Source organism: Phocoena sinus, chromosome 10, assembly GCF_008692025.1.
Source record: "Phocoena sinus isolate mPhoSin1 chromosome 10, mPhoSin1.pri, whole genome shotgun sequence".
NCBI lineage: Eukaryota > Metazoa > Chordata > Mammalia > Artiodactyla > Phocoenidae > Phocoena > Phocoena sinus.
Genome location: NC_045772.1, coordinates 64,592,293 through 64,604,453, shown reverse-complemented (window position 1 = coordinate 64,604,453; position 12,161 = coordinate 64,592,293). Strand labels below are relative to the sequence as shown.

At 53.3% G+C, this 12,161-nt stretch overlaps 1 protein-coding gene across 5 annotated transcripts; it reads right to left on the bottom strand.

The window, feature by feature from the left end:
* Positions 1–3,546: 3,546 nt before the first annotated feature.
* WNT10B (Wnt family member 10B) lies at positions 3,547–11,275 on the bottom strand. Of its 5 annotated transcripts, XM_032644132.1 has the most exons (8): positions 11,062–11,275; positions 10,673–10,801; positions 10,208–10,348; positions 9,171–9,286; positions 8,782–9,044; positions 6,630–7,003; positions 5,559–6,009; positions 3,834–3,937 (listed from the first exon to the last, which is right to left on the bottom strand). In XM_032644132.1, exons 1-8 carry the CDS (start codon positions 11,065–11,067, stop codon positions 3,924–3,926), a joined length of 1,494 nt encoding a protein of 497 aa, XP_032500023.1. In that variant the 5' UTR covers positions 11,068–11,275; the 3' UTR covers positions 3,834–3,923. The 5 variants fall into 5 exon arrangements, with proteins under 5 accessions (XP_032500025.1, XP_032500023.1, XP_032500027.1 ...); XM_032644133.1 differs by lacking the exon at positions 3,834–3,937 and having other exon boundaries at positions 4,822–6,009; XM_032644134.1 differs by lacking the exon at positions 11,062–11,275 and having other exon boundaries at positions 3,547–3,937; positions 9,167–9,286; positions 10,208–11,043.
* Positions 11,276–12,161: the final 886 nt, after the last annotated feature.

The window sequence follows — 12,161 nt, the reverse complement described above, 5'->3', positions numbered from 1 at the left end:
TTTTGCACCCGTGTTTCTCTATTCCTGCCAACCACCACTTTCCTCACACTCATTTCTGCAGCTGGTCTAGACATACAAAGCTGCCTTGGAACAGTCGCAGCTGTGATACAAGAAGGGCGCTAGTAATGCTAAGAATGGAAAAAGGTTCTTGAAGTGCCCTTTCTCCTCATTTACAGCAGTACAGATCCTCCTCAGCTTACAGTGGGTTACATCCCAATAAACCCATCGTAAGTTAAAACATCTTAAGTCAAAAATGCGTTTGCACCTAACCTACCGAACATAATAGCTTAGCCTAGCCTGCCTTAAACATGTTCAGAACACTTACATTAGCCTACAGTTGGGCAAAATAACCTAACACAAAGCCTATTTTATAATAAAGTGTTGAATATCTTATGTAATCTATTGAATACTATACTGTATTTAAAGTGGAAACCAGAATGCTTGTATGGGCAGAGAATGGTTGTAAGTGTATCAGTTGTTTACCCTTGTGATGGCGTGGCTGACTGGGAGCTGCAACTCGCTGCCACTGCCTAGCATCACAACAGAACATCATACCAAATAGCCTGGGAAAAGATCAAAATTCAAAATTAATTTACAGTTTCTACTTGAGGCAGATCACTTTTGCACCATCATAAAGTAAAAAAATCGTAAGTCAAACCATTGTAAGTTGGGACCATCTGTACAAGGGAACACATGGCTCTTCCCTAAAGCTTGAGCCAAAATTGTTGCTTTTTTAATTTGTTTTTGTTTTTACCTTGTTTCTTGTCTCCTTCCAAGAAGAACTAGACTGGTAGATAGCTACACTCTGTCTACCCCGTATCCCCATCAATCCCTGGTGTATGAATTCACCAGTCCCTTCCTCTTATTCCAGTTTGGGGTTTTTTTGTTTTAAAGTCTTTATTGACTTTGTTACAATATTGTCTTGTATTGACTCTGTTACAATATTGTTTGTTACAACATTGTTTTTTGTTTTGGTTTTTTGGCTGGAGGCATGTGGGATCCTAGCTCCCCAACCAGGGATGGAACCCACACCCCCTGCATTGGAAGACAAAGTCTTAACCACTGGACCGCCAGAGAAGTACCCCCAGTTTGTTTTCTCTCTTATTTTAACCTGAAGAATAACACAACTCTGGAATGTGAAGTCAAGAGGCCCTTAATTTAAGATGGTGAAGGATGAGTGATAACTTACATGAGAAAAGAATCCAAAAAAGAATGCATATATGTATATGTATAACTGAATCACTTTGCTGTACACCTGAAACTAATACAACATTGTAAATCAACTATACTCCAATAAAATTAAAATATTATTTAAAAACAGAAAAAGGATGGTGAAGGATGATTGAAAACAAACTTATGGTTACCAAAGGGGAAATATCTGGGGCGGGGGAGAGGGGAAGGAGGGATAGATCAGGAGCTTGGGATTAACATACAGACAATACTATATATTTTTTAAATAAATTTATTTATTTTATTTATTTTTGGCTGCGTTGGGTCTTCGTTGCTGCAAGCGGGCTGTCTCTAGTTGTGGCGAGCAGGGGCTACTCTTCGTTGCGGTGCGCGTGCTTCTCATTGTGGTGGCTTCTCTTGTTGCAGAGCACAAGCTGTAGGTGCGCGGGCTTCAGTAGTTGTGGCACACGGGCTCGGTAGTTGTGGCTCGCAGGCTCTAGAGCGCAGGCTCGGTAGTTGCGGCGCATGGGCTTAGCTGCTCCACAGCATGTGGGATCTTCCTGGACCAGGGATCGAACCTGTGTCCCCCGCCTTGGCAGGCGGATTCTTGACAACTGCACCACCAGGGAAGTCCCCACATTACTATATGTAAGATAGGTAACCAACAAGGACTTAATGTACAGCACAGGGGACTCTACTCAATATTCTGTGATAACCTATATGAGAAAAGAATGTGAAAAAGAATGAATATATGTATACGTATAACTGAATCACTTTGCGGTACACTTGAAACTAACACAACAGTGTAAATCAACTGTACTCCAATGAAAGAAAAGAAAAGATGGTGAAGGGTGAGATGGATAACAAGGATCATGTTTATAACAAAGAGAGTTGTATCCATCCTGGGCTATTGCCATTAAGGGCCTTTGCCCTCCTAAGCTCTCTGTTTTAAATGGCGGAAGACTCCTCTAGTGTTATTACAGACTCCTAGAGTGGGCCCTGTGATACCTCCACATAATTACTCTTTTCTTTTCCTAGAATTTTCTAGGCACACCCCACCAGGTTATGCCCACACACTGATCACCAAAATTATGCTTTGCAATTGCCCTTGCTAGTGCCTCAACCATGCCAACATGCCTTGTGGGACTCTGACAGGAGGTGACACCTGTCAATGTTCCTGCCGAAGTCTTCAGATCCTCTCAAGGTTGGGCCCAGGTGTGACAGAAGGATGGAAATGGTGACAGTCTTGTATGGTTAGCAGCAAGTACCATGATATTTGAGTCAGAACTGTTGAATGGAACTGGAGAATCTCCCAGGCCTTCTATCCTTCACCGTCTGGAGTCTGGAGAGGAAAGTGTCTGTTGCAGCATTACTGGGCACTTCGCATGGAGCAAAGAGGAGCACAGACAGGAGGGGTGCTGCTCAGCTGGCAATAAGCCAGCCAGTGCCACTCCCCAGCTCCCCAGCCACTTGAAAAGCTAAGGGAAGAAGAGCTCTGTCCAGAGCTGAAGGAGGCCAAGAGGCCTGACTTACAGTTCATCAGTCTTTCTCCCTCCCTCTGGCTGCCATTGGCGCTAACTAAAGCTGAAATTTTAGCCACCCGCTCTGTGGGTTGCACACTCCCCCCCCCCACTCGTCACTGACCCCAGGCCTGGGCCTGAGCCCAGAGCGTGTGCCGGGAGCAGGGGTGGGGAGGGGGGTGTTGGCCTTGCTGACAAAATCCATTTGGAATTTCTCAAGGTTGTGGTTTGGGGCTTAAGTTTGCCACAGAGTGTGTCTGACGAAAGAAGAGAGAATGCTAGAAAGAGAAAGGGAGCCAAAGAGAGCACAGAGGAAGGAAATAGGGGAAAACTGAAATATTCCTGCTGTGATTTCATTGGACCTTCTCCTCCCTCTTCCTGAGTGTGAGAAATTCCCATTCTGGATATTCCTTATCATTATTCTCTCTCATATCCCGTGTGTATTCTAGCTGCATCCCTCTCTCCCCAACTATCCCATATATACGTTAGGCTCAGTCAGTGCCTAAAGCCTACCTCCATCAAATTTCCAAATCAAGAATTCTCAGTGCACAAGCAGAAATTCAGGACATAAAGTTTTGCCATAAACTACTGCCCTAAACCAACACCCCTTGCGGTTCTTGCTATCCTGATGCCACCGTCATTTCACCTGATTTTGCGGGTAATTTGGGTAGCAGATACAGCTATTGCCTAGAGGAGCAAAAAGGACTACTTCTACATCCCCTAGCCAAGGAGACGACCTGATACAGTCAGCATCTTGGAACTCCATAAATATTCAGTTATTTGTAAAGTTCTATATTTGTGATGCAGATTCCTTTTCTGAATTGAAAATAATTGTTTCTTTTCTTTTCTTTTTTTTAATAAATTTATTTATTGTGTATATATTTTAAATTTTTTGGCTGCGTTGGGTCTTCGTTGCCGTGTACGGGCTTTCTTTAGTTGCGGCGGTGAGCGTTGGGTCTTCGTTGTGGTGTGCAGGCTTCTCATCGTGGTGGCTTCTCTTGTTGCGGAGCAGAGCACAGGCTCTAGGCGCGCAGGCTTCAGTAGTTGTGGCACACAGGCTCAGTCGTTGTGGCTCGCGGGCTCTATAGCGCAGGCTCAGTTGCTGTGGCGCACGGGCTTAGTTGCTCCGCGGCACGTGGGATCTTCCCGGACCAGGGCTCGAACCCGTGTCCCCTGCATTGGCAGGCGGATTCTCAACCACTGCGCCACCAGGTAAGCCCTAATTGTTTATTTTCAATGATACTGGGCTAGGAATAGAAAGAAATCAGGATTGAAATAAAAGAAATTCTGTTTTCTCTAGTTATGGTTATCTCCTAAAAGATAAAGGCATTGTTTTATTGAGATTAAATGCAGAAGAGCTCTGAATAAGGAAAGACAAACTACATAGGCAAATAATTCAGTGGGAGAGCATGCTGGTTTTTCTGGTTTCCAAAGTAAAAAACTCCAATTTTGAGCGTAGGAATCCTTTATATATGTTTCCCATTAGTCTTGCATCTATCTCCAAGTTCTTTGATTTGGAGCCAGAGAGAAAAGAACCTGCCCTTTTGGGTCCAGGTTCAATGTCGGGACATCTTCAGGACTTGAAAACCCCAGAAACGAGGTGACCTCATGGTGTGTAGGGTAGGGGTCAAAACAAACCACAGCCAGAGGACCAAATCTGGTCCCGCAGTCCATTTCTGTGAATTAAGTTTTATTGGACATAGCCATGCCCATTTGTTTATGTATGGTCTATGGCTGCTTTTGAGTAATTATGACAGAGTTGAGTAGGTTCGACAAAGTCCGAAAGCCTAATGTATCTACCATCAAGCCCTTTACAGGGGAAAAAAAAAAAAGCCAACCCCTGTTTTAGGGCAGTGACCAAGGCAAAATTTGGAGTTGAGGCCCAGAGAACGTAAATAGGGCCTATGTTTACATCTCTAGTCCCTCACACCTAGAAGTCCCCCCGCCCCGCCCAGGTTTTTCCACACTAAAAGTCGCCAGGTCACCTGAAGACCATCTGAAATCCTTTGTGGAACCAGGCATGATATACAAAAAGTCACTGAGTGTGGGAGGGTAGGAGAAATCACCCGGCAAAGAATCCAGGACTGGGATCCCAAGTGTGGGTAGAAATATCACCATCTGTATTCACTGGTCCAGTAACTTAATTTATTTTTGTTACAAACAAGAACCAAGAACAAGTCTCGGTACAATAAATTATCCATTCCCACCCCCACTGCTGAAGAAAGAAGAAGAGGCTCAGAGAATCTTAGGTAAAATTCTTCCTTTGGAGGGTTCCCTTTATCATCTGAACTGGGGAGACAGCTTCCCTAAGGGCCTAGACAGACAACTTTCAGGGTTTTTGAGTGCCCTGTGCTCTGTCCCTTCCCTAAGAAAAACCTCTCTACAGCCATCTCCCATTACTCGCTAAGAGGAGGCCCAGGCTGCAGTAAAGGAGTTTGGGAACAAGCAAATAGGAGTGAGTGGTCTCCTGGATACAGGTCTTATGGCTCCACACAATGCCTAGGGCTATCCCTCAAAAGAAAAGAGTGGTCAAACTATAGGGACTCCCCAGCCAAAAGGAGTGTGAATGAGAGTTAAAGGGAGCCCAGGTTGGGTAGAGGGGGGCAATACAGTTCATTTCATCTTAGTCCATTCGGATGTTCAAGGAGCAGAAGAGGGTGACAGCTCCCCCTCAAGGCCCTCCTACTGTGGGGGAGAAGGCCACACATCACAGACTCCACCTGACCCCTACCACCCCCAAAGCTGTTTCTAGGTAGATACTTTGAGCTTCCAGGGGCCAAGATTGACCCTGGACAGAAATCAGAGCAAAAGGCTGCAAGGGTGCCCCTCCCCTTCCCCAGCCCCTCAGTGAGGCTGACCCTCACTTACACACGTTGACCCATTCTGTGACCTTGCACTCATCGCATAGCACGTAGCAGCACCAGTGGAAGCGGCAATGACAGCGCTCAACTCGTGTCTGCCGGAGCACGTTGTGGCCGCGGCCACAGCACAGGCTGCCACAGCCATCCAGCAGGCGGCTGGTCTTGTTGCAGGCCCGGTCCCGCGTGCCTGGGGAGCCCATGGTGGGGTCTCGCTCACAGAAGTCAGGAGACTTCTCAAAGTAGACCAGTTCTCCTGAGAGGCGACGGGGACGAAGGCGGGGTTGGAAGGCTCCAGAGTTGCGGTTGTGAGTATCAATGAAGATGGCCCGGCCCAGCCGCTCCCTCAAGGCCGCCCCTACCACCCGGAACTCTGGGGCTGACCTCCAGCACGTCTTGAACTGGCAGCTGCCTGATGTGCCATGGCACTTGCATTTCTGCTTCAGGTTTTCAGTTACCACCTAGAGCATCAGCAGGGAAGAGGTGAAAGGGGAGGGCAGCAAATGGACAGAGCACAGAGGCACAGGAGAGGGGAGGGAACAGAGGGCACAGAGGGACAAATAGAGGCAAGAATGACAAGGAACTATCAGAAGAGAAAGGGCACTTCGAGGCTGGCTAATAGCCCAACTCCCTCATTTTCTGGTTGCAGAACTGAAGCCGGAGCAGAGTGTAATTTGCGCATCTTCAATAACTAGCTGGCAACAGGACTCAGCTCCAGTTGTCCTGACTTCCAGTCCAGTGCTCTTTCCAGAGTGAGCACTGCTAAACCAGGGAGTCTAGCACCCCTAAATTCTGTAGGGAAGACAGCTATAATAATAGCTACCATGTAATGAGCGCCTGCCAAGGCCTAGGCACTATTCTGGGTGCTCTATTTGCTAGCTCAGTCTTAATGACACTGTAAGGTAGGTATCATTAGACTCTTTTTACAGTTGCAAAACTGAGGTTAGTGACTTGCTCTGCTCCAGGCCACCCAGCTGGTGAGTGACAATCACCCACCACATCCTCTTACTATGCTGTGCCTCCCAAGATCTAGCCAGGCCTCGAAAGCTAGGGAGACGGAGGGCAAGTTGCACACACATACCTGACGCCCCACCCTGTTGTTGTGGATTCGCATTCGTGCCTGGATGTCCCGGGGAGCTTCCCTGGAATCCAAGAAATCCCGAGAGAACTTCTCTCCAAAGTCCATGTCATGGTTACAGCCACCCCATTCCCATGTGTCCTGGGGGCCAGGGCTGGGGCCTGAGCCAGGGCCCGGGCTGGGCAGGGAGTGGGGAAAACTCTTGCCCCGGGACAGTGCCTGCAGCTGCATCAATTTGGCCCTCAGCCGATCCTGCTCGCCACTGCCCTTCCAGCCGCAGCTGCAGCTCACCAGCTTGCCCAGGCTGCAGGCCGTGGCTACCGCATGCATGACCCCAGCAGCCAGCATGGAGAAGGAAAAAGCGCTCTCTCGGAAACCTGGGGATGAAAAGGTTGTGATGGTAGGGGTAAGTCTGACAGGCAGCTGAGAGTCAGGAGGCCAACGGAAATAAACAGCCACACTCCAATTCCAGAAACTCCTGACTCCTGACCCTGCCATTTACCAGCTGAGTAATTTGGGAGCAAGTCACACGGGAAGTAAGGGAACCGAGAGCACAGAGCCTCAGTTTCCTCATCTTTAAAGGGAGAGGATGGTTTGAGATCATCCCTGAGGCCCATTCTTGCTCTGTAAGTCTGGGATTTTCCGTTATGGATGAAAGAGCTAGCCTAAAGGGAAAGACCCCTGGGGTTGAGAGATGACTAAGAGAGAGTCCCTGAGGTCTTTGAAGATGTGTTCACTCAGTTCTTCATCTGAAAGCCTTAGAAATTCCCCAGCCCTGCAGGTGGGGTGGAAGCAGAGTCCTTTGGTTGTGTGTGTATGTGTGTGTGTATGTGTGTGTGTGTGTGTGTGTGTGTGTAATTCAAGGTTATTTTAATCAGTCTTTTAACCAACCTACCCTCCATCACTCCAACATTCCCAAAGTACGGGAGCTGTGGAGCTGTCCTTCCTCTTTCCAGCTTCTAGTTTTATATTTGCCCATTAAGATTAGCCTTTATGTTTATCCTAACCTGCTATTACTCTATAAAACACTGGGAGGGGGAGAGAGGTGTGGGTGATTCTCCCTAAGGCCCTCTTAAAATGTTGGCTTCTTTGTTATGTTTTGGGGGTCACAGAGGCTCAGGATGACAAGCCTTTCCCAGGCTTAGATAGACATGCTTCTCATTTAGGCATCAAAGCCTTCGCCTACACCAGGCCCTGTGGAAATGGAGGGGGTCCCTCACTTCCTTCTAGGCAGGGGCTCTCTGGAGCCCTGAGTGGATGAGAGACAGCACCTCTCTAGGGGCCAGGCCTCTCCCACCCCAGGACGCAGGGCTCCTGGCCCAGCCTCCTGATCCTCCAACCCCAGCCCTCCAGGGGGGAAGCTGTTTGCACAAGTCTTGGGAATTCCCCTGAAGATGGCAGCTGCCTATTAACCCTGTGGTCCCCAAAGTATTGCCCCCACCCTTGGGCTGAGCCTGAGAAAGATGTTTACTCCCCTAGGGAGTAAACTCCGGCATGGCCTGGCAAGAGACAGGGCTGCCTCTCAGACCAGGGCCCCCAGACCAGGCCCCGCAGTGACCCGTTCTCCGCCCCTCTAGCCGCTCCTCACCTGCTCAGGTGAGAGCCACCTGGGGCCCTCACAGCACAGAGGAGGGGGATGCTCCCCGGCTTCAAAGCCATCAGGGTCTTTGTTCCCACCTTCTGCTCCTGGGAACCCCAGTAATTAGGGGAGTAAGTTTAACCCTTAAACGGTTGGGGGCGTCACCCCACCCCCACTGAGGCTCCGGGGACACCAGCCTGGGCTTGTCCCATGGAGAGGGAGGGACAGAAAACTGGGGGAGGGGAAGAAGGGGGGCATTTGAAGTTTCCAGGGCTGGGGGCATCTCTTGCTCACAGGTGCAGCCCAGATCAGCTGGGCGGAGGCAGGAAAGGGGCGGGGGCGCCTAGGGTAGGGGAGCAGGGACCCAGCTGTCTTGCCGGCAGTGCGCAGGTGGAAGTCAGAAGCTCGGGGCCCCAGACGGGTGGCCAGACCCTACTCCGCGCGCGGCTCCGGGGGGAATTCCCGGAGAGGCCCCTCCCGGAGTCGTGAACTCGTCCCTTCCCGCCTCCGCTCGCCTCGGCCTGCCCCCCGCCCCCCAGCCCCGGCGGCGGCACAGACCCGCCCCGCCAGGCTCACCGCGCTTGAGGATGGCGCTGTGGTGCGGCAGGCGGCCGCCGCCCTCGAGCGCCGAGCAGTTCCAGCGCTGGTCACGCAGCTGGTGCTGACACTCGTGGACCGCGATGTGCAGGCCCTGAAGCGCGGACGCCGTCACGTCGGGGCTGCGCAGGCACAGGCCTAACTGCCGTTTGCTCAGGCCCGACAGCGTCAAGCATACGGTGTTGGCGGTCAGCGGCGGCTCGCCGGGCAGCTTCAGACCCAGAATCTCATTGCTTAGGGCCCTGGGAACCGAGAAGGCATTTGAGGGTCAGTGGTCCAGGCCTCGCGCCCCCTCTGACTCCTCCCGCCCCGCCTCTAGCCCAGGGCTTTCTCTCGTGGGCTGGGTGACAGGGGAACTGCTCACCGACTGCACAAAGCCAGGAACAGGAGACCCGCGAGGCCCGAGGGCGGAGGCCGCGGCCGCGGCTCCTCCCGCATGTCGAATCCCGGGCCCGAAGGCCCCGGTGGGCAGATCGATCAGGGCCTGCAGGACAGGGAGACTTAAGGATGGCTCCGGAATAGGGTGGCTCGCCTAGGCAACCAAAGGATGCTCAGCTTCGGGCACCTAACTCACCAGTGCCACCCCACCGACCGTTCTCACCTCCCTCAAACAAAACAATAAAGATCACGCCTTGATTCCCAGAGTACCTGGGCCCTGGAGGAAGAGTCCCCGCCTAGAAGCCGGGACTTATGCTAGTGCTCTGGAGCCGATCTAGCCAGACACGATGCCTGGCACACAGACACACTCACGTGCAAACAGAGGTATAGACCCACAAACAGCTCTCCACTACCTTGCCCACCGCTCCCTTTTCAAGGGCCCCAAGACTGGCTTCCCCTGCCCAACACAGCTTCACCCTCTCACTGGGCTGCTGGGCAGGACCGAGAGGGGGTTCCCCACCACCCCCAGCTGGCAGGGCGGGGGTGGGGGGCTGTCGCCTCCAGGCGCCGTCTAAGGCCAGCAGCTTCTCTGAAAAGGGTGGAGAAATGGGCTCCCCATCCCACTCTGCCCGCTTCGGCCCCAGTAGGGAGCGAGGGGAGGCTCCAGGTGCGGCAAAGTCAGGGAAGGGACTTTGGTTCCCTCCTGAAAGGGACCGTGGCGCAAGCTGAGACCTCTTCCTCATCTGCCACCTTTCCTAACTACATGTTCCCCTCCTCCTAGCATCGCCCCTCTGGTCCCCACCAGGTCCCCAGTCTCAGTCCCCACCCCTTTGCTCTCGTTCATTGCCCTCCAAATCTGGGGCCACTCCTTTATTTGCGGTGTCTTTATTTCTGGCGATATCCCTGGCTCTCTCCGCATCTCTGTGCCCCCGTGGGCGGATGCGTGTCCGTCTGTCTGACTGCCACTGTACCCGTCTCGTCCCCGTGTGCGAGTCCCTGCCCTCCCTGCTCTCCCGGTCCCGATTACCTCCAGCTGCTCTCGTGCGGAGTCCACCGGCGCGGTTGGGTAGCCTGGGCTCGGGCTGTTCAAACCGTGGGGAGACTGCGTCGGGTTCTGCCCCCTCGGCAGAGCCGCATTCTTCCAGGGCAGGGCCACTCCTCTTCGCCGCTTCCCCAGCGCCGCCGCGGCCGCCGGGAGGAAGGGAGGGAGGAAGGGAGGGAGTGATCGAGAAAGCTAGCAGGCGGGCGAGCAAAGAACTGGGGGCTCTGGCTCTACTCGCGCCGAGCTCACAGGCGGCTCTGCCGCGGCTGACAGAGCTGCGGCCCCTCCCTGAGCCCGGGGCATCCCCACCCCACTCCTCGCACCTCCCGCCATGACCCGGGGAGCCCAGCCGCTCCCCCTCCTCCCAGCGCACACACACACCCTCTCCCCCGACGCCTGGGTTCAGGCTTGGCCCTGCTGAAGGGGGAGGTGGGCCAGAGTTCCGCTCACCTGCTCTGGGACCGCCCAGGCTGCAAGAAGGGTGCAGTGACCCAGTCTAGGGAGCCAGGATCCTGGTCCCAAGTGGTCATTTCTCTTTGCCTCAGTTTCCCACTGATAGCTGGATGGCTGCAAGGTGCCCTTGAGAAGATGAAGATGGAGCTGAGATCGAGCTTTTGTCGCTGGACAGTCTTGGGTAGAGCCCTCAGAGAGAGCAACAGTGCAGGGCAATCGGAGCCGGCAGGAGCAGCTCCCTTCTGGGTGGCTTGGCTTCCGCCCACCTCCGAGCCCTACGCCTGCCCCTTGGGAGGGGTCAGCTCTGGCCTCAGAGTTTGGCTTTAGCAGCGGCTCGGGTAGCTCCAGAGATCTTCAGCCTGCCCCAATGCTTCCCCTTGGCTTACAGACATCCTTGCCAGCAGAGGTCTCCTGCCCTTCCTAGGATCCCGGGTCTGCACTCCGCGTGGCCCATATTCCTGCTCCAGACTCTCAGACTTGCTTCACGTGGGAGGAGGAGGGCCTCGGGATCCCAAGCTGAGCCTGGCCCAAGGACAGCCAGGGAAAGAGCCTGATCCTGGGTTGCACATACGGAGGCAAACCACCTTAGGGAGCCCCAGTGGCAGCGAAGGGGTTAGGCGCCGCTGCGCTCCTGCCTGACTCACCCTCCCAGCTCTAACCACTGTGGGCTATTTTTGCCAGAGAGGGGCCCCAGGCTTCCCAGCCGCCCCCCGCCCCTGCCAGACCGCAGCCCAAGGCACCGCTGGCCCCGCGCGCCCAAGGCTGGCACGTTGACTCAGAGACAGGCCCCCCGGGGAAGCAGAGCCACGGGGCTGAAACCCACAGCCCCAGTCATCGCTTCCTTGGTACTGGCCATGGAGCTCTGCTGGGCAGCCAGCCTCCAGTCTGTGTGGCTGCAGGTCCTGCCCCGTGCTGCAGGGGGCGAAGCTGTCTGAGGGAGATTAATGACTTTCATCTGTTGGGAAATGTACTAATCACCTTTATGTGCCAGGCCTCAGGCAGGCTAGGGAGGTGAAAGCGCCATGGTCCTGACACTGGACAGCTGTGACCACAGAGGGTTGCTTGCTTCTCTCTGCTGTCCTACCTTCGGGGGGAGAGGGGAGTATAGGAGAAGGAGCCCTAGAGCTCGTGCCCCTCCTTCCTGTTTAGGGGCCAAGAACCAAACCGTGTGTGGCTTTTGAGGCCACCAGAATCTGCACCCTGACTCAGTAGCTTTTGTCCTTACACCTGGATTCGGTGATCCTCACCAGTGTCCTTGTCCTTCTCCCTGGATGTCAGCCTGGAAGTTTACCTAGGGCCCTGGAGCAGGGGACGAGGTTTCCTATGCCCCTCTTCTCCCACAGGGGGACCTCTTGGACACTCGTATTTCTCCATGTGTCTCCAGATCTCCCTCAGGTTTCAGACTGTTCCTTCTTATTCTACCCTTGTTGGGCTGCAGTATAGCCAGGTGCCAAGGAAGGGCCAGGGTCAGAACTACTGCCACAGA

Excerpts from the sequence above, each read along its gene's own strand:
- WNT10B (XM_032644132.1), bottom strand. Across the intron at positions 10,349-10,672 it reads CCTGGGCGGTCCCAGAGCAG|CGGCGAAGAGGAGTGGCCCT; the intron begins GTGAGCGGAACT and ends GCGCTGGGGAAG. Across the intron at positions 9,287-10,207 it reads CCGCACGAGAGCAGCTGGAG|GCCCTGATCGATCTGCCCAC; the intron begins GTAATCGGGACC and ends CCTGTCCTGCAG.